This window comes from Caretta caretta, chromosome 8 (genome assembly GCF_965140235.1).
Source record: "Caretta caretta isolate rCarCar2 chromosome 8, rCarCar1.hap1, whole genome shotgun sequence".
Taxonomy (NCBI): domain Eukaryota; kingdom Metazoa; phylum Chordata; order Testudines; family Cheloniidae; genus Caretta; species Caretta caretta.
The window spans coordinates 67,359,013-67,378,571 of record NC_134213.1 but is presented as its reverse complement, the minus strand read 5'-3'; the positions used below and the strand labels follow the sequence as shown (position 1 = coordinate 67,378,571).

The following is a 19,559-nucleotide window of genomic DNA, read 5'->3' as shown; positions in this document are numbered from 1 at the left end:
GGGGCACTGAGTTCTTGCTACCTAAGTTACAGATGGGCCTCAGCATCCGGGCAAATTAAAATCTATCCTAAAACGAGTGACTCCCCACGTACTAAATGGGACGGTGAGTTCCTCCGACACCATTTGGACCCAGAGAGAGATCATTAAGGTGGAATTATTCTTGTAAAATAAACTTCCCTGGTTAGGGGGAAAACCCCAGCTCTCTTGAACTATTTATATTTCTTAAGAAATACATACTTCTTCCAGCTGTTTCCTATCTATATTTTAGAGAGCATCTAACTATTACATTCCAGTGTATGGTACATGCTACCTGACATAATAACCAATCCAAAATAAATCCATTGTAAATTTTTACATGTGAATCCTATAACAGTGCATCAAAATAGAGGCTATTGCACCTAATATTGTAACAGATTTCTATTTTAGAAGCATATGTAGGAACCATGTTTTTAATGCTGATGCACATATTGCAAAAAGACTATAAATCTTAAATGGGGTAACTTTTGTATGTAATACCAAACTTCTTGTTCTTGTTAAAATCACATTTCTATCCCTTTGTGTTAGGATTTTGTGTTTAATAATATTGCTATAAATAAAAATTTTGGCAGAGCTGTATGATTTTCTGTATTGTAAACTGTTAGATGCGGGGATTTGAACTGCTAAATTTATAAGTGTCACAACTGAAACATTAGGATTTTTCACAAAACTTTTGTCATTGTAAAGGGAGAGAATGTCAAGGTCTGTTATAGCCTGCTCTGCTACTCAAACAGAAGGAGGATGGCTAAAATATGAACCCTTTTTCTTTTGACTTTCCCTTGTACAGCAATGTATTCTGCCCAGAACAGCAAGCATCCTGCAACCCTTAACTACATGTGGAAATTAACTCACGTGACGAGTTCCACTGGATTATGTGGGACTACTTACATGAATAAAAATACATATACGCATAATTGTCTGCAGGATCAGGGAAAAGCATTCATTGATTCTGTCATTTTACGTAAGCATTCTGATGATACAAACAAATAATTCTAGAGAGCGCACTGATACTTCAATTCATCACCAGACCCCATCATGAAATATCATCTGATTTTCATGGGTATGAAAATCAATCATTAAGCTAAGGTGCTTTTTTCTGGACAATTAATTCTTCCTTTCTCCCAATCCTTGGTCAATCAGATAAAATAACTTATTTTAGAACACTATTTCATCACGTCATTTAAATAATAGCTACATAACAGAAAATTAAAAGCTTTCATTCTGCTTAAAAGATTTACGACATACTCTAGTAAATCAGGAAGGCCTTTGTAGATATCTTCATCATCAACACTTTCTTCTGTAGGGAATGGCCTAGAGAGACAAAGGACAACAGTATTAATCAAAGACTGTACCAGACTGGGTGTTCAGTTTGGGTGGTATGCTGCCAAAATTTCAATTTATATTAATATGTCTGTCAATCTGTTTGTGTGTCTCTCTCTCTTTGATATTGTGGTTTATATGATTGAACAATTTAAAAAAAAAATTGCCACACATGCATGATGGAACTGTTGCATGTAATCATGAATATAAATCAGAGATTTTAAAAGCAAGTATTAACTACTATGTATTTACAATTAAGTCAAAAATCCATGATTTTCAAAGGATTTTTTCTTCATTTATGTTTTAAAGCCTTCACTTCTGATATTTTGGGTGAGTGAATGTGATGATCAAGAATTCAATCTGAAAAGCTTGAAAGTGACCAAGTCAAAGTGTGGTCTGCGTGGGAAGGTGAGAGAAGGTATAATTATGGTTCCTAGTTTGTCAAAGTGGGAGTATCTTACGCTCAGACACAGGTTGTGATTAATCAGCTGCCTTCCAGCTGAGGCTGTAAGGTCAGGGTTCAGGTGATAACTTGGAAGATCACCTGGTCCTTGTAAAAGCCAGCAAGTAGTTCAGCTGAGAACTGCAGGAGTCCCTGAATCAAGGGAAAGAACCCAGTTTGATACGTATGACTCTGAGGAAGACAGCCTGCAGAGCATAAATCTATAGGGAGCAGGCTAAGATGGAGAAGGGAGTCAGGAGGCCCACCCAGACTCTAAGCAGATGGCCTGTGAAGTGCAATCCGACAGGGCGTAGATAGGCCTTTGTAGAAGACCCCATGGAAAGGACATGGTTGATTGTATAACACAAGTTCAACAATTTTGGTTTGAAGAAATAAAAGTGAAGCGCTGAAGAAAAAGGGAGAAAAAAATCCTCTGGTTGGAGAGTGTTCTGCAGTGCATGGGCCAGTGAGATCCCCCTGCCTCCACCTCAAACACTTACACAGAGTGTTAAGAGGAATCTGCACAACACTTCTGCTCCTGCTGCCTTTGCAGAGAATGAGGCAGGACAGCAGCAGTGGCTCTCACCTGTCTGTTTCCTGCGCTGTTGCTACAGGACTGAAACAATAGGCACTGGACTAATGGTTTTAAATGGTTTTAATGAAATGCACACAGGAGGTTCATATCACTGACATCTGTGGGAGCCATCTCTGTGCATTATAAGGCAGTTTTTGACCCTTGCTATATAATTATTTCCCCACCGTAAACTGTGTTTCTGTCATTTTGGCCATTCACCAGTTCATCTTCTGCCTCAGCACTATGTGGGAGGCCTAGGGCTCCTCAGCAAATGTACCAAAAGGAGAGAAAGAAAATGCCCTAGTGGACTCCACAGAGAGTTTAAGGTTCAGAGAGCCTTGGTTACTTGTCCAACGAGGGAACCCAAGTCATAATCAATGAGGTGCCCAATGATGTCTGAGTTAATGGAGGGAATTTCTTTTGCCTTAGAGGATCCCCTGTATTTCTTGCTTTCCCTTCTCTTTCTCTACACTCTTTCAGTTTTACAGGTGAGGTGGGTAGGGGAATGCACATTGGGAGAAGGCAAACTGTCCCAGTGTGTTGAATGCAGGAGCAGATAAATGTTGAAAATTCACCAGACACCTATTTGCCGGCCTACTAACCAGACACAGAATCACAGAAGGGACCTTGAGAGGTCATCAAGCCCATCCCCCTGCACTGAGGCAGGACCAAGTGTTTGTCCCATTTGTTCTTAAAAACATACAAAGATGGGGAGTCCACAGCCTCCCTTAGAAGCCTATTCCAGAGCTTAACTATCCTGCAGTTAGAAAGTTTATAGTTAGAGTGTGAAAAAAAAGGATGTGAGGTGAGGGCCCCACCGGAAAGTGGCACTGAGATGGGAATGAGCTGGTGAGAATCACAGCCATGTTGTGCCTTATGCTAGGAAGAAGGATTCCTACCAGAATGTCATGTGTTTGAGGGCTCCATCCTTTGTATCAAGTTCTGACTCACAGGTATCAAATGAACACGAAACTCCATACCCTCTTTCTCGCCCCCTAAGATGCTGGACAGGAAATAGAGATTTCTGTCTCTTTTCCCCATTCATTACTCCCCAACTATTGCGAGGGTGGAGGGGGGAAGGTCTCTTCCCCAGGCTCACCTTTTTCTGATCCTCCCCAGCCATTAAAAACTCTAGACTTGCCTTTGTTGCCATTTACAGCTTTCCCAAGCAGTAGCATGAAATTGATGTTCTTGATATTTTAACTACTGCCCATAGGGTTCCAAAGAGCAGCAATGAAAATTGAGCAGAACCTTGAAAATTTTGCTCTACTGCTGCTTGAGAAATCTGTCAGCTGCACCAGAGGCACTGAGAGCTGCCTACTGTCTCAGGAAAACATCTGAATTTGGTTTACATTCAGCTGACATTTGGAAGGTTATCTTCACAGCCATAATTCTTGTAAATATGTTTATTATTATTTGAAAGAGAGCTTTAATATTTCTTAAACCAATGAGGTAGGACACAAACACTGTAAGAGAAAGCCTCTCAGGAGCCACTGGTGAGTGCTGTTTTTGAGCCCTACGCAGGAGTATTAGTTCACAACATATGTAAATACCTTGTGAGGTGGTCTCATTATAACATACTTAAAACATACACAACAATTCCTTTATGCTGTATAACTGAGGACACACATACAGCAGGTTATCAATAGAAACCCAATACAATTTTGTAGAAAAAGTTATTTGTTACAAGTTAGATTGTTTAAAAAAATATATACTTTTGTCAAAATATTAAGAGCAATTGGACTATATATTATAGACAACCCATTCGATCAATTTCAAATTTTAAGCTGTTTACATGCAAAAAAAATAAATTTTAATAACTTATTTTGTTTTATCTACAACTATTTATAAAGAGCCAAATATATATTTCAAATATGGTTTAAAAACAAAGCTGAGAGTGAGACTTTCACTGCTATTTCCATTCCAAAATGAATTTGATCAGACAAATGATAAACTCTCGAAAGCAGGTGTTTTACCCAAAAATAGGCATTGGCCTTCAGATACAACAACAGCACAAATGGCTGTTCCTTAGCATAGCTGTTTACTTCTAAATATAGAGAATGCAGACAACCCCACGGAAGAAGTGAAAGCAAATTTCCAGTGGTGACAGGGGAAGGGAAGGAGGCACCTTCAGCTCTCAGTTCTGGAAAACGTAAAATCTCACTGCACACTAGCGTGAATTAGCACGCTGGAGATTCACCATGAAGGAGTTCTGCTTTGTGGGCTATGTGATATGGATTTCCTTTAAACATGTAGAGTTTTAAAGTCAGAACTACTGGTAGCACTACTCTAGACAAGAACGGACCTCTATATACAATTAGAAGCGCAGAAAAAATAAGGCTAAAACAGTGCAGCTGAGATCATATTTCTTTTAATTGTATATCATGTTACTTGTTTTATAAATGATAAAATGGAAGTTTAGTAGCACTAATGTCGTACCTTATTCCTGTTGCTAATGCAATAGAAGTGCGAGAAAGTTTTGATAGTGTTTCTATGACCTACAGAAAAGGGGAACAGAAAATATTTGTTTAGTTGTGGAACAGAAACTATATCATACTTTGTACTCTATTTTTCAATTCTGTAATGAGATCCTGCTTAATTTGCATCATACACTACAAATAGTTGGCACTCTGGATCTGGCCCTGCAAAGTGCTGCATTGCCCTCAACTCCCAAGGTCACAGCAGCTCCCAAGATTAGGTCTTTAGCGCTTTTGGGGGATTGGGGGAGAGGGGAGAGATGGGCTCTTGATAAAGAGTTAAGTTTAAACAATTTAAATAGATTTCAGAGTGTAAATAAAATAATATTTTTAAATCCACAACAAGCAAGTTCAATGTGCATTTAGACATGAATGAAATGTTTACTGGATGTTATCCTGGAAACCGCCATGAGAAGGCTGTTTTTTAGCTACCAAGGAAGAAAAGAATATCCATTCCAGCTATTCCACCAACTGACCAGAAGAGGGACCCATAAGACAAATCATTCTTAACGTGTTTCTGCTAAAGAAGTTGGCAGCCTACAAGAAGCAAGTCCCAGCTCATCTCTAGAAAATGAAAAAATTCTTAGAGTTTCATTTTAAGGAGGGTGCTCAAGAACATACATCAAGAAAGAAGAATACAGGGGAAAGAGGGAGAGTTAATTTGATAGTATGTGTGGAATTATTCTGCAGTCATCTGCAATATAAGGCCACCTTGTGGTCTGCCCACCAGTTAAGATTTGCTCTGTGTCACTCATAAGTTGTCCCACTTTGAGCACTGACTGTTGACTGTAAGGCTAGCAATTACTGTTGTCCAGAAAAATTGAGTCAAAGGAGACCCAATGTAAATGCCTGCAACTCCACTGAAGCCATAAGAGCAGCACCCAGTTACACCAGGACTGAATTTGGCTGATTGTCTAGTCCATATTAAGCTAAGCCTTGCATATCAGAGGAAATATATTGAACATATTTCTAGGAATGCCACATTCTATAAATGTGGCGTTGGTTGGAAATAATCCTCCACAAACAATTAGTATAGCAGCCTGCTGATAAAACTGCAAATTAAGACCTTATCACCCTCAACAGAACAACAATGCAATATTTAGAGAGGAAAACAATGCGCTAAAAACACACAGTAGTTATCAACCCACTGCACACACTGCAGATAAAAAAAACTCCATAGCTAGTAAGTATGGCTGGTTGGGAAATGTTCAACAAAACTTCTTTCATCAGAAAATGATTATTCATTGACGCCAAAGCTTTTCATGGAAACATTGGCTTCAATTAAGCTTCAGTCAAGAAGGTTTCTCAGGTCAAAGGGAGACACCCACTCGAGAATAGCCAACTGTCAGTGGTTAGGGCACTCACCTGAGATGTGGGAGACCCAGGTTCCAATTCCTGCTCCAAAGCAGGTAGAGCTGTGAAAATCAGGCTAAAGAGTCAGTCTCTCTCTCTCTCAGACCCAACGAAGTAGAAGAGCTTCAACATGAGGCAGTGAGAGAGAAACAAAACACTAACTCTATAGCTCAGGGCACTTGCCTGGGATGTGGCTCCTATCAGAGCTTTGCTGAAATCATACCACCTCTGTGAAACATTTCACTTTAGACAAATCTGCAAATTCCAGTGAGAATTTTTTCATCAGAACGTCTCCAACTAGCTCGTTAGAAGTACTTGCTATACACACACAACATTTTCTGATTTTACAATATTTCATATGACAGTAGGTTATTCAATGTGCTGTGCAGGAAGCTGCAATACATCTTAGAAGAGGCTCTGTACTCATGGATTATAATGTGCCCTCTCTTTAATGCCCATTACATTGTATTTCACACTTTTCATATTATCTCCGTCCTTCATTCTTATTTTTCAGAGGAACTGAATATTCTGTTTTTATTGGAATGAAGGAATCTTTTTGGGTTCCCAGCCTTCTTCTCCAGAAGGGGACTGTAATACTTCCTCGCAGCAAATCATACTCACAATAGGCTACACTGCACAACTGGATTTAGCTGGATTTTAGCTTTAGGTGCTAACTTAGACTGTAAGCTCTTCAGGGCAGGGACCATCTTTTTGTCCTGTGTGGGCACAATGCTCGACACAACAGGGCTCTGATCTAGGACTGGGGCTACAGCACTACCGCAACGCTAATGAACAACAACAGGAGTGCATGGGACTTTGCTCCCCTCAGAGACAGGTGCATGGAGAGTAGGCCAGGAGAAAGCAGAGTCATAACTCTGCGCCGGTTGACTGCGGGAGGTGCGGGGAAGAAGTAAGTTATACCCTTAAAAAGGCTATAACAAATTATTCATCCAGTGTAACTGGGGAGGCACAATGACGCATGGGACCCCTCTGGGGACAGTGCAGCTACAAACTGCCCCTTATTCAGGGTTGATTCACAAATGCACAATCTAGATCTGATTTTTTTAAACACTTCAATATTTGTGTATGAAAAGATTTAATTAGGCTCAGTTTACTACAGCTCACTACACAAGAGAAAAACCCCCCTCTGACACTTTTCTAGCAGAACATGGGAGCCTTCAGGGAGAGAGACAGTCAAACAAATGAAGAGGAAGTTCTTCTGGTATGCTATTTCTACATTTCCTTTACAGCAACTCTGAATGTTTGAGAATGAGGTTATGTACCTCTTCAGAAGCACATTGTCACATCAAAGCCAAACTCTCATTTCTAGAGCATAACACCCAAGACTGTTTTTCAGTGCATGAGTTTATGCAAAATAGGGCATGAAATTCAAACACAGGACACTCCAAAAGAAAGTGTATCCTGGACTGCTCCCCCGTGGGAGATGTCTTCCTGATTCATATATTTCAAGCATACTTGGCAGAGTGAATGGGTTTGAACGAAGCATTAACTTTTACTTCATGAAGTTCTCTAACTATAGGTTTTTTGGGAGTTAGTATTTATTATTGCTTCACCTGATTCACACCAAAAACTGCAACAACTTGGATACACGTGCTAAACAGTTGTGCATTAAGGGTTAAGAAGCCATTCATTTGTTAGCCGTTTGTGTATGCACATCTGTATCCTCTGTTGAAATGTTTATTTTGTAACTTCCTGCAGCAATATTCCTCAGTAAGTCACATTGACTATTCCTATGTGTAGTTATAGCAACAGTACTGTAGGGTGACTCTTTCATCTCTCTCCAGCCATGGAGATTTCTCCTAGTTTAACTGTGCTATGATACAGCAAATGTGGGTGTTGTTGTGTTGATGGTGGTGTATTTTTAACAACATAGTCAACCTACAAGTCCTGCACTTCAAGTCCTGCACTACAAGTCCTGTCTTCTTAAAAGCCTTTCCCATTGATATTTAAGAAGACAACTATAAAGATAAATCATATTGCAATGTAATACTGAATCTACATTCATCCTTTAAACAGGCAACAGTTTAAATACACTGAAGCACCTGGCCACACATGAAGAGTATATAACAATTAATCTGTGTTCATTTACTATTTACAGCATCTCAGCAATTAAATGCTTTTGTTGACTGTAACCTTTGGGCCCAATCCAGCAAACACTACAGATCTGTGTTTACTATGCTGATTAGGCCCACAGAGGTCAATATAACTAGACATGATAATAAGCACTATGCACTCAGGGTTGTTTTCTGGATTGGACCCATGTTTGTAATAAATACTGTATTTTATCTATATAATAAATTAAATGTTTGTGGTAATTTCATAAACTGCAAGTTGTCTAATGCATTGACAGCTTAATAGCTTTAACTAAAAGTACAGTTATTCTGTAACAAGTAGGAACGAACAGCCTGGGTCAGATTTTCAAAGTAGCGTGGCTCCTATTTAGGCACTTAAATAAGCATGAGATTTTCACAAACACCCAGCACCCTGCAACAACCATTATGTAATTTATGGCCAGATTACAAGCTGAGCTTTTTGAAGCCCTGACCCTTAATTCTTTCCCCTAAAATTAATTTAATCAGCAGAGGGAGGGAGGGAGAGAAGGAGATAGATAGATAGATAGATAGATAGATAGATAGATAGATAGATAGATAGATAGATAGATTAGATAAAGCCATTTCAGTAGCGACTGCTATAGTTAACATTGTAAAACATTTCCATTACAAACATATTTTTACTCTTTCTGAAACATCATAGTCTTTGCCCAAATTTTTGGGTTAGGTTTGTTTGGCTTTTAATTTTTTAAATTTTTGAGAAAAACCTCTTTAGCCATTGGATTCAGGAGAAGATAAAAGGTAAATATGCATGTTCCCCTATTTTATAAGTAATTTCACCGCTTCCATCACACATAAAACTTGAATAACTTGGGATTCGTGCAGTGAACTCCAAGGGCACTGGAAAGACACTCCTACTTGCCACAATCTTCAGACAGGCAGTAGGTGTGCAACACACCCCATCCACTGCCTCAATTCCTGTCTGAGATTGGAACAGTGATGCCAGCCTCTGATACATTCATCTCTTTTTGATACTTCCTCTTGTAGTGCCCTGTGTTTTTGGATGGGTTTTTGTTTTGTTTCCAGAGGTTAGTACTAGGTAACTGTCTGCCCTGGGTAACACTCTCACACAGACCTCTAGTCTGTCACCCTGCCCAGACCATTTATACAGTATTTGAAGATGTCACAGGGTATAGCAATGACTCCACTATGTAATTAAAACCCAGATCTACATCTCAGTTCCATCAGATCCAATCAATGCAGTTGAACGACTTATCCAGTGTCAGGCCAAGATCAGCGCATGGGTGAGAGTCATCAGGTTGGCCGTCAGACAACTAAAACCAAGGTAATGAATGATGCCTGCACCAGAAAAAAATGGCACAGATGCTATGTGCTCCTTCAACTGAGCAAGCATACCTGTTCTCTGTTACCCAGCCAGGAGCAAACTTTCCCCATCAGTGCTTGGCAAGGGTGTAGTGTTCTTTACTTACAAACCTCACAACAATTACCCATGCCTTAGTCACCTCATGCATGGATTCCTCATGGGACTATGCACTAAGACCATTCAAACTTCAGGTAGCAAACCCACCTGTTTAATATGCAATCAATGTTTTAGATAAGGAACGTATTATACTTCTGCTTGCTCTACAATCAACACTTTATAGGTAAAAAATATAACCATGGTTCTAAATGATTTAGGTCCTGATTACCAAAACTACCACCTTTCTCTTCATGTAATTGAAATCAGATGAAGTACTTCAGGAAACAGCTTTCTGGTTTAAACCAGCAAAATGGTTTCACTGAACAGCCTTCAACTCTGGAAATTTTTCCTCTCCTTCAGCCCAGATGTGTTAATTTTTAGGGCACACATTACATTCTGTTTTCCTAGGCTTTTCCTGGGGGCGGGGGAGTTTGAAAGGGAGCAAGTGGGCTAAAGGTAGAGTTTGTTGCTTTTATATGGTGGGAGGGAGGTTCTTAGGGATGTTCAGTGGTTTGAGCAAAATAAGTGTTTGATGAGAGGAGATTATTTGGATGTATACTTTTATGTTTAGAGATTTAGTCAGAAGCCTGATACACTGGAATAACTAAAATAAAACGGACAAATCAAATGTCTGTGAGGAAACAAAGATGTTTACATGCTATAGATCGAGCTACTTACGCAACTCTCATCCCCCCTAGTGTCTGAGGACCTCCTATGCACTTTATGCAGATAACATGCAAGCGACCACTCAATCTCACATCTCCATTCTGTCGTGTTCACTCACCTAAGGTGTTGGGGAAAAAAGTAAGAGAAATGTTCCCATTTTGCACATCTAAGGAGCATGCAGCTTTAAAAGATAATGCCAAATTGCACTACTTATACATTCTCAGTTGATTCATGCTGAGAAACAATTGTTATCTTTTCAAATTTATGACTGCTGCTCTGAGGAAGAAGGCTGGAGTTTCCTTTTACAAATCATGAACAATACAGGGTCAACATTTTATCTGACACAGATGGGGAAAAAATATATGCATGTCTTATTGTACACCATTTGTTGACTTTTGGACCCATAGTTCTCTCCAGGATGTGTTACTTTTACATTTGAATCTCTAATTCAGCTGACAGATGTGAAAAATGACATGTAGCCAAATAACTCCATAGTGACTACCCAGCTGCTGATGTGAAGAGCACATTATGTCAGCAAAGGCGGCTGTTAACTTATGCTGAAAACTTTTCTCTCCATCTGTCTTCCCTGATAATGTAAGACTTCGCATACTGTGCCAATTCAACCTACTTTCAATCCAACCACAACTCTTTAGGGAAGAGGAAAGGGACAAGGGCTCTTTGAAAAAACAAACACAGAAGATATGTGGATCTGGGTAAAAATCTTTTTAAAAAGAAAAAAATAGCAAGCATGATACCAGATCCTCACTTTGGTGCAAGGACAGCTCTTAAATACATAAATAAATGCAAATTGTGGAAGACCAACCATGCAAAACTAATAGTGTCAAATAACATGATTAATGGCACTTGAATTCTACATGGGTATACGAAGATGTACAGAGATTAAATCAGGAACCCCAGACAATAAGTTACTAGCAAATCTAGGAATAGACTCCAGCAGTCCTGATTCTCAGGCTCCGGCTCTTAACTACTAGAAATATTGCCTCATGTGGCACACAAACATTTTTTTAGCATTGTTTCAAACATACAACAGTTTCTAATACTGTCTGTACTTCCTTCATATCACTTCATTTGCTCCTCACCTTACAATCTCTTTTTGATTTCTCTAGTTTTGTTTTGTTCCTATTTACTCTTTAGTTAAAAAGACTAATGGAATATAAGTAGATTATGCACATTCCCTTCTTTATTAACTGCTTCCTTTAAAGAAATTCCAATCACTTTTGAACAAACTATTAAAGAAAAAAAGTTGTAATTAAAACTGTTTACAGATTCATGGTATGTTTTAACTCATTCAAATAAAAACAATACATGAGCACCAGGTGTTGAGCTCTGATAGCAACAAAATAGAGGAGGATTTTCGTCTTAAACTTGTACACTTTCTCCATAAATGACCACCAGTTCGTAGTGGGTTGCTAGCCATTTCATCAGGAACATATAGCTCTGCCTCATTTAGTATGGTTTTGAAGCCTCTGCTCCTTCACATACAGCCTCAGATCTCCACTCAACTATATCCATTCTCCCTCGCCTCACTGTCTTCTGCCTGAGACATACCTGGAGAACAATGGGCAGCCAACTTCTCTATGCATAAGACTGCTAGTAAGGAAAGAAAATAGTGTGGCCAGCCCACAGGGGCATGGCAGAAAAAATCATTAACTGAACACTGAGTCCTGGCTTCTGTGACTGAGAAAGACCTGCCCATGATATTAGATACAAGCCAGATGCCCATGATATTAGATACAAGCCAGATGTCTAACGCCTTGACACAAATGGCGATGGCAGAGCTATGACTGAACAAGATTCTTGTGGTTCTTTCAAAAAATCTGACTCCAGCTTTAATTTGCAAGGATCCTTCAGAGAAACTGACACATCCATCGAGATAGAGGATTTCTCAAACTGAGCAATATTTCAGAATTAATACAGGGAAAGTTCTTCATTCTTCTAACACATGGTCCTTAATGTGTATATCTGATCTACACAGGATCTCTTGGACCTGAATCCAGCCTGTTCTTCTCTAAGCTTCTTCCACTGCCTCTTTCATCCTGTGTAGTATCACCACTTTCCCCTCAAAAGGCTTTCCCTACAAAGGGTACTCCCCTCCAGTTCATTACAATCAGTAAGATCACCTCTCTTTTTTTTCCCCCCGATAATGATTACATTATGATAGAAGGATTCCACCATAGAAAAATGTAGAGAATGGCACGCTCCCCTCTTCATCAATTTAACTGATTTTCAAAAGGCATTTGACAGCCTCCATAGATGTACGTTCTGGAATATTCTTCAGTCCTACAGATCCCAGATAAGTTATCAATATAACCACGGCCATGTACAGATATGCAAAGTGCTATATAAGTGTGGACAATTGGACAATAGAGTGATTCAGTGCGAACACTGGAATGAATTAGGGCCGCATTTTATCTCCACTATTTAGCTCTGCCATAGGCTGGATAACAAAGAAGTGTATTAGCAGCACAAACACCAGAGACAGCATGAGTAGATGGCAAATGCTTAGAAGATGTAGACTTTATTGATGATACTGCACTATTGAGCAACACCCCCGAAAAGTTACAAACAAAGACAGACAACCTGGCAAAAATAGCAGGCTAAGTAGGGCTCAAAATTAGCTATGCTAAAACAAACATCTCTGAAACCCAGATGTCAAGCAGTAACATCACGTTAGAAGGCAAAAATCTCTACGTAGAACAGTTCATCTACCTGGGCAGCACCATATTAACCTAACAGAGATCTCAAAAAGAAAGTGACATCAAGAATAGGAAAGGCACACTCAGCATTTACTAAACTCAGCAACGTAGGGAAATCAAAGACATACAACCCCGAAACAAAAAAGTGAGAATTTTCAATTCAAACACAATCTCAGTGCCAGCATATGACTGCGAGAGCTGGACAGCGACTAAAACATCAAAACAGAAAACTAGACACCCTTGAAAATAAAGGCCTACAAAAGATTCTGGGTATTGGTTACAAAGACTTCATTAACAATGAAGAGATCAGAGAAATCACTGACCAGCAGCTCGTTTCCACCATAATTAGACGAAGCTGTCAAGTGGAAACCAACTAGTATGAGGAAACGAGGGAGGCCAAGAGCAGCCTTAAGAACCGCCCTAACAGAGATGGCTGAACAGTCAATCCCAACAAATACCATACAGCAAATGACAGAGAGGAATGGAAGAGACTGGTTTTCACCCTGTACTCTAACATTGGGCCGGGAAGGATGTAAAAGAAAATAAAAAGGACTCTATGATTTATGACATCTTTTATTCAGCCTGGACAACATATGCATTGACTTGGAGAAGTCTCGTCTGGCATCTGTTTTCTCCAACAATCTCTTCAATGACATCTTGCATAGAGAAGCAGCATTTTTCTCCAAACTTAAACCTTTCACCCTGGAACTTAACATCCACTCTAGGGATATGTCTACACAGCATAAGCCCACCCCAAGATGGTAGTGAAGACAACACAGTATGAAATGCAGAATGAACTAGTGAGCGACATACATACCCAGGGTGCATTTTGGGCTTATACCATCCATGCTGAAGCCTTGCACTGCAGTGTCTTTACTGTTATTGTTACCTGCACTAGCTGGATTCAAGCTATCTTGGGAAGGCTACAGTCACCATGAGAATTACGAAAAAGCTGAAAAATGCACAACACAGTATTCTGCTATAATTTTAACAGAACAGGACTAAATTAAACACACTATGAGTAAACCATTAATAAATCAGTATCCAGTTGTGAAAAATATATATATATTTTTACTCATTAACGAAGTTGTGCTTAACATCTATTTCCATTTTCAAGTGACAGGATTAAAATTGCAAGTTTTAAAGTACAAAAGCTTCCCTAGATACTTGTATGAGACTCAGATAATCCAAACTGCATGAAGCAGTATACCCTTGCTGATCTCTAGAGTTCTTTTTCTGTCCAAAAGGCTGAGACGTTTAAAAAAGAAAGCAGTGGGGGAGGGGAGTTTTTACAGCAGTTTCCTGTCTGCTTTTGTGGTTTTAACACTTATGCAGATCTTCTGAATCTTTACAATGCCCTAAGGTTGTTTAGATATTGTTTAAAAAAGGGCAATCTTACTTTAAGTACTGTTGTAATAAACACAGAGCACTGTACTGTCCATGAGCATATGGCTGGAAGCTGACGCTAGACAAATAAAGGGTAATTTCTTACCTTCAAAAGACAATGGCTGTGCGATCAGTATTTCAGCATCAGTATTTTGTTTTACACGGAGACATGCTGCATATGACATGAAAATTAAAGACAGACAATTCCCAGAAGAGTGTACAGTCCAATGACAACAACAACAACAAAAAAGCAGGAGAGACCAGGAAATGCAGAGTAGTAGATTTTGAATTATTGCTGTTTTTAACTCACATCATCTGTTCTATACACCACTGTTTGGTTCTGTAAGACCACTGAACCAAACTCATTCCTAGTAATATTGAAACATGAAAGTGTTTTAATACAAGCAAAAGCCATACAGGCGCAAAAGAAAATCCTTCTCTCATTTTGATACCATTTTGAACTTAAACATTGGAATTTGTGCACGTCATATTTTAAAACAAAATATACTAGAAATTGATCATGTGACATCTCTAGCTCTTTCTAGTGTGACTCATGTAGTGAAATTAGCGGAAGAACACAAGCACACTACCTTGTGACTTGATACATAGATGCCATCCTCTCTGAATTCCTCCCCCTCTCACTCCCGCACTCCATTTATTTGATTATGGATTTTGGTTATCATCATTGGTGGGTTTTAGATTTTTTTTTCCATAAACATTCTTCACATCCATTCTAGCACAATTCTTCCATCACTCTACACAGCGGCAACAAAATCCCCTGGCTTTATTCCCCCAGAAGTAAAAAAAAAAAAAAACACACCTTACTTGGGATGTTAGTTTTGATGACATAAACAAGAAGGGTCTTTTATTGCAACAGTGTGCAAATAGTCCATGGTGATAATTCCTGGCAACTGGTGTGTCTGCTGTTATTTTAAGAACTGCAACAGCAGGTGAGTGTTAGGGCAGATCAAACTTACAAAGGCAATTTCTGAACACGGAAAAGTAAAGTAAGATAGAATTCTAATATTGCTACCCCATCCTTTACAAAATGTGCTTCAGATAGGAGACTATTCCAGTTGCGTTTTCATTTCAAGTGTAGATGGATATTTTGAATGCCTAATGTAAATGTATATTTAAATAGTCATACTGTGGTAAATACAATATAAGCAAATCAAAATTACACACACACGTTATACATAAAAAATTTATTTGAGCATAAGCTTTCGTGAGCTACAGCTCACTTCATCGGATGCATCCAATGAAGTAAGCTGTAGCTCACGAAAGCTTATGCTCAAATAAATTGGTTAGTCTCTAAGGTGCCACTAGTACTCCCTTTCTTTTTGCAAATACAGACTAACACGGCTGCTATTCTGAAACACGTTATACATAGTGACATTTTGTAGAAGACCATTTCTTAGCATAATATAAATTTTATGGGTAAGTGCAATAATTTTCTGTTTCTGTGAAATGCAAGACATGAGGGAGAGGATTGACTGTCTCAGGAGGTTGGACACAAAATCTTCATCTAAGGTTGCTGGCCCTGGCTCATGTTACCAGTGATTGAAAGTCATTACTAGTAGTTCAGTGAAATGCAGCTGGGTCTCAGTCCAGTACACTGCGTCCAAATAAGAAATAAATCCACCACAATCAGTATTAATTGGCCTCGCTGTTGGCAGTCTCAGCAGAGAGGCCTAACACTGAATTGACATGAAAACTTGACTCCAGGGCTTTGAGTTGAGGTTCATTGATAGGGTGGTGTAGAAAAGATTGGACTGCTGCTCTCTGTCCTATACATGGTCTGTGGATGAACAGAGGACTTCAAGCTGCATGGATTTCAGGCCACATCATCTTTCCCCAGGAGTCAATTTACACAACCATTTATCTTCGAGGTAGCACTGGGAAAATATACTGCTATCAAACTGCTAAATACATCATTCGCTCAAACGAAATATCAACTGTATGTGAAACCCTTTGAGGTACAATGTATTAAATATAGTTTGCAAAAGAGAACATTTTCTATTTCTATAAACTGTGCTAATAAGAATTATTTATGATGATGATAATGGTCTTATTTAACTAGGGAGCAATACCTAAATATGTGTCAGTCATTCAATTATACTTTTAACATGTGGTCAGGAAGTGTGGAAACAGCTTGAGGAGATTAGATTTTTATATTCACAACTGTTTTGGGGGGGAGGGAAGCATGTTAATAAGCAATTAAAACTTCCCAGATTCATGCTACTCATTGCTGCATATTTAATTTCAAACATAAAAAACAACAGAAGTGTTAAAGAATAAAGCAGGTCTACGAATCAATGAATGCTAAATAATATCATTGAAACGGTCCTGTGCCAAGACTTCAAAGACACTGTCAACAACTGGTATGTATGTGTTTACTCTACACTGTTTGTAATATGCTTTTACAAGCTTGACCAAAAAATCCTTTAGTTAACAGATTTTCCCTTTTTATTTTAACAAATATTGACTTTTTTCCCCACTTCTGTTTCCATCAGAATTGAAATCTCTTGTATTGCACACATCCAACAATATTCACTTCAGGAACGGATTGATGCCAAAACCTGACTAAGGCATCCCCAATGTCATCCCCAATGCTGAATTATATAAAAGCCTATTAGACACAGGAAGAAATATTCTGGTCTTTCTTACTGGGGTGAAGTGGAGGGAGCCAAGTGCAAGGGAGGAAGAGAGAGGAAACAAGGGAGAGAAGATTGATTGACCAGGATTGACGGGGAGTCTCCAGGAATTAAAGATTAATCTTTAATTAAAGATTATATCGTGTGATGAAATCTCCAGGAATACCTCCAACCAAAGTTGGCAACCCTAGATAAAAGGGAGAGAAAAAAGAAAAAAGCAAATGAGGAGGAGGAAGGGGAAAAGAGAAAGAAAACTGAAAAGGCAGAAACAGAGCTCTTTTGATTCAGTTTGTATTTCACTGGGTACTACATTATTACAACATAACTATGCTGTTCTAGATCTATTCCCGTTTACATTGAGATCAAGGCTCAGTCCTCAGCCCAGTGCTTTCTTGAATAAACATAATACAAAGAGCTGAGATTTTGTATGCATGGTGCACTATGATTTTTTGGTCTTTGCCCATTAAAATTACCTCAGTCATCCATCCTGCACGGCTATTAGAACAACACACTTGGTGATGTATATCACATGGGCCTACTGACATGAACACCATGAACAGGTTGAGCATGGATCTACAAAAACCTCCCACTTCTTATTAACAGTAGTAGAAGAGCAGGCAAGAAAAAGGATTCCAAATGAGATTCACTGGGTTGCTAGTGCACAGGGATCCTCAGGCCATGAGATGCTTCACACAGAAGAGGATTTTGCCCTGAGGATTTGTCTGCCCAATGTGTGATGAACTCACACCAATCAATGTAAAGCCATCAGATGGTTTGTGTCATTCTGTCAAATTGATTCTTTTGCACAAAGGCAAGGCAGGCTTCATGAAATTGGACACAGCTCATAGCACTTTTGAAAATGCCAACCTTGCTTTCAACATATTACTTAACATTACAAAATAGATTTACACCAGGATTTAGCTTTTTCCTCATTTCTAATTGAAAATATATATGAACCAAAAATTCATAGTTCATTCAAAAATAACCATTAATGATCAAGTCAAGAGATTCCCCTGACGCATTTGCTACACAGTTTGAAGAGTGGAGACATGAAGGAGTAGAAACAAAATATAAAATAAAAATATAATAGGCCCAATATAACTCTTACAATAAGCATAATTTGGTTTTGTGAACAGTTCCATTGAGTTCAGTGGGGTGACTCGTGACTAAATCATATTCAACATGAATATGATTGCAGAATCAGGTTCAATATTAATTATGTTCAAGTGGTGAGGCAGCCTCATATGCCATCTAACACCCAATATTAATTGGGGTTCTGTCTATTAGGAGATTGAAACATAGCTTAAAATCATTTTCAACAACCGTTCCACTTGAACCACCATAGAAAACAGTTCAAGTGCTAATGTAGCCAAAATCATTTAAGAACACATAGTTAAGACACGGTGGCAGCAAGTCTTTCTGAAATGGTATAGGAAATGGTTTTGTCTGGTTTCCACAACCACCAGAATCATTTTCCGTTCCAGTTCAGAAGGAATCATTTGGAAAACTATCATCAGTAACAACGATTTCCTAACTTACATGAGTCTTAACTGATCAAAACATCTCCTATGCCTTTATCATCACAATTTATTGTAGATCCTCACTGCATAGGCCATTTTATTCTGTGTTTGTACAGTGCCTAGCACAATGGGCTCCTGGTCCATTACTAGGGCTCCTAGGCACTACAATAATACAAATAGTTATTGTTAATAATTAATAATAATAATAATAATAATAATGGATTCCCCCCTCTGCTCCCATTCTTCCTTTTTCTCCTCATACTTTTCCTTTCTGTGTCTTGCTATCTTCTTAATTTCTCCTCTTTCCTTCATTTTCATTTCATACAGACTAACAGGTTGTTAATCTTCAGAACCACTAGGGAACCACTAGCAAAGCTGCAACCTAGAAAGGGAGAGAACAGTTTATATTCCACTCCCACCCTTTTGAACTCAACACTCTTATTACTAGGATATTGTTAATTTGGTACTGACAACACTGGTAAACTAACTACCTAGATTCAGGCAACTGTGCAAGGCACAGGTGGAATATTGTGACTCAGGAGAAATGAAGCGTTCCCACAAAGACCAAAACAATGAGAAGATCTAGACACCTGCTAACCTCAAATGAAGGACCTTCCGCAAAGTGCTGGATATCCTCAGCTCCCATTCAATTTTGTGCCCAGCCTTTTGCAGGAGGTGCGTTGTCCACTAAAAAGGTGTTTGCCCTAAATTTCTGCATTAACTCTAGGCTTCAAAATTGAATATGCAGTTAATCTAACCTCTTTGAAGTAGATGCGAAAACTGTTACTCTTATGTCGGAACGTTCTCTGGTTGTGGCTTTTGCCATTCCTGAATTACATTAATACTTACGTATGTGTGGAAG

At 38.9% G+C, this 19,559-nt stretch overlaps 1 protein-coding gene across 3 annotated transcripts in view; it reads right to left on the bottom strand.

Moving 5' to 3' along the window:
- VAV3 (vav guanine nucleotide exchange factor 3) overlaps window positions 1–19,559 on the bottom strand; it is a 264,162-nt gene that overhangs the window by 146,881 nt on the left and 97,722 nt on the right. For 2 of the 3 annotated variants that reach the window (XM_048861085.2, XM_048861086.2), the window contains exons 3-4: window positions 4,812–4,870; window positions 1,282–1,347 (exon numbers count right to left, since the gene is read on the bottom strand). In XM_048861085.2, the coding sequence (XP_048717042.2) occupies window positions 1,282–1,347; window positions 4,812–4,870 (125 nt within the window). The remainder of the gene's footprint in view (window positions 1–1,281; window positions 1,348–4,811; window positions 4,871–19,559) is intronic. The other variant, XM_048861087.2, reaches the window with a different exon arrangement.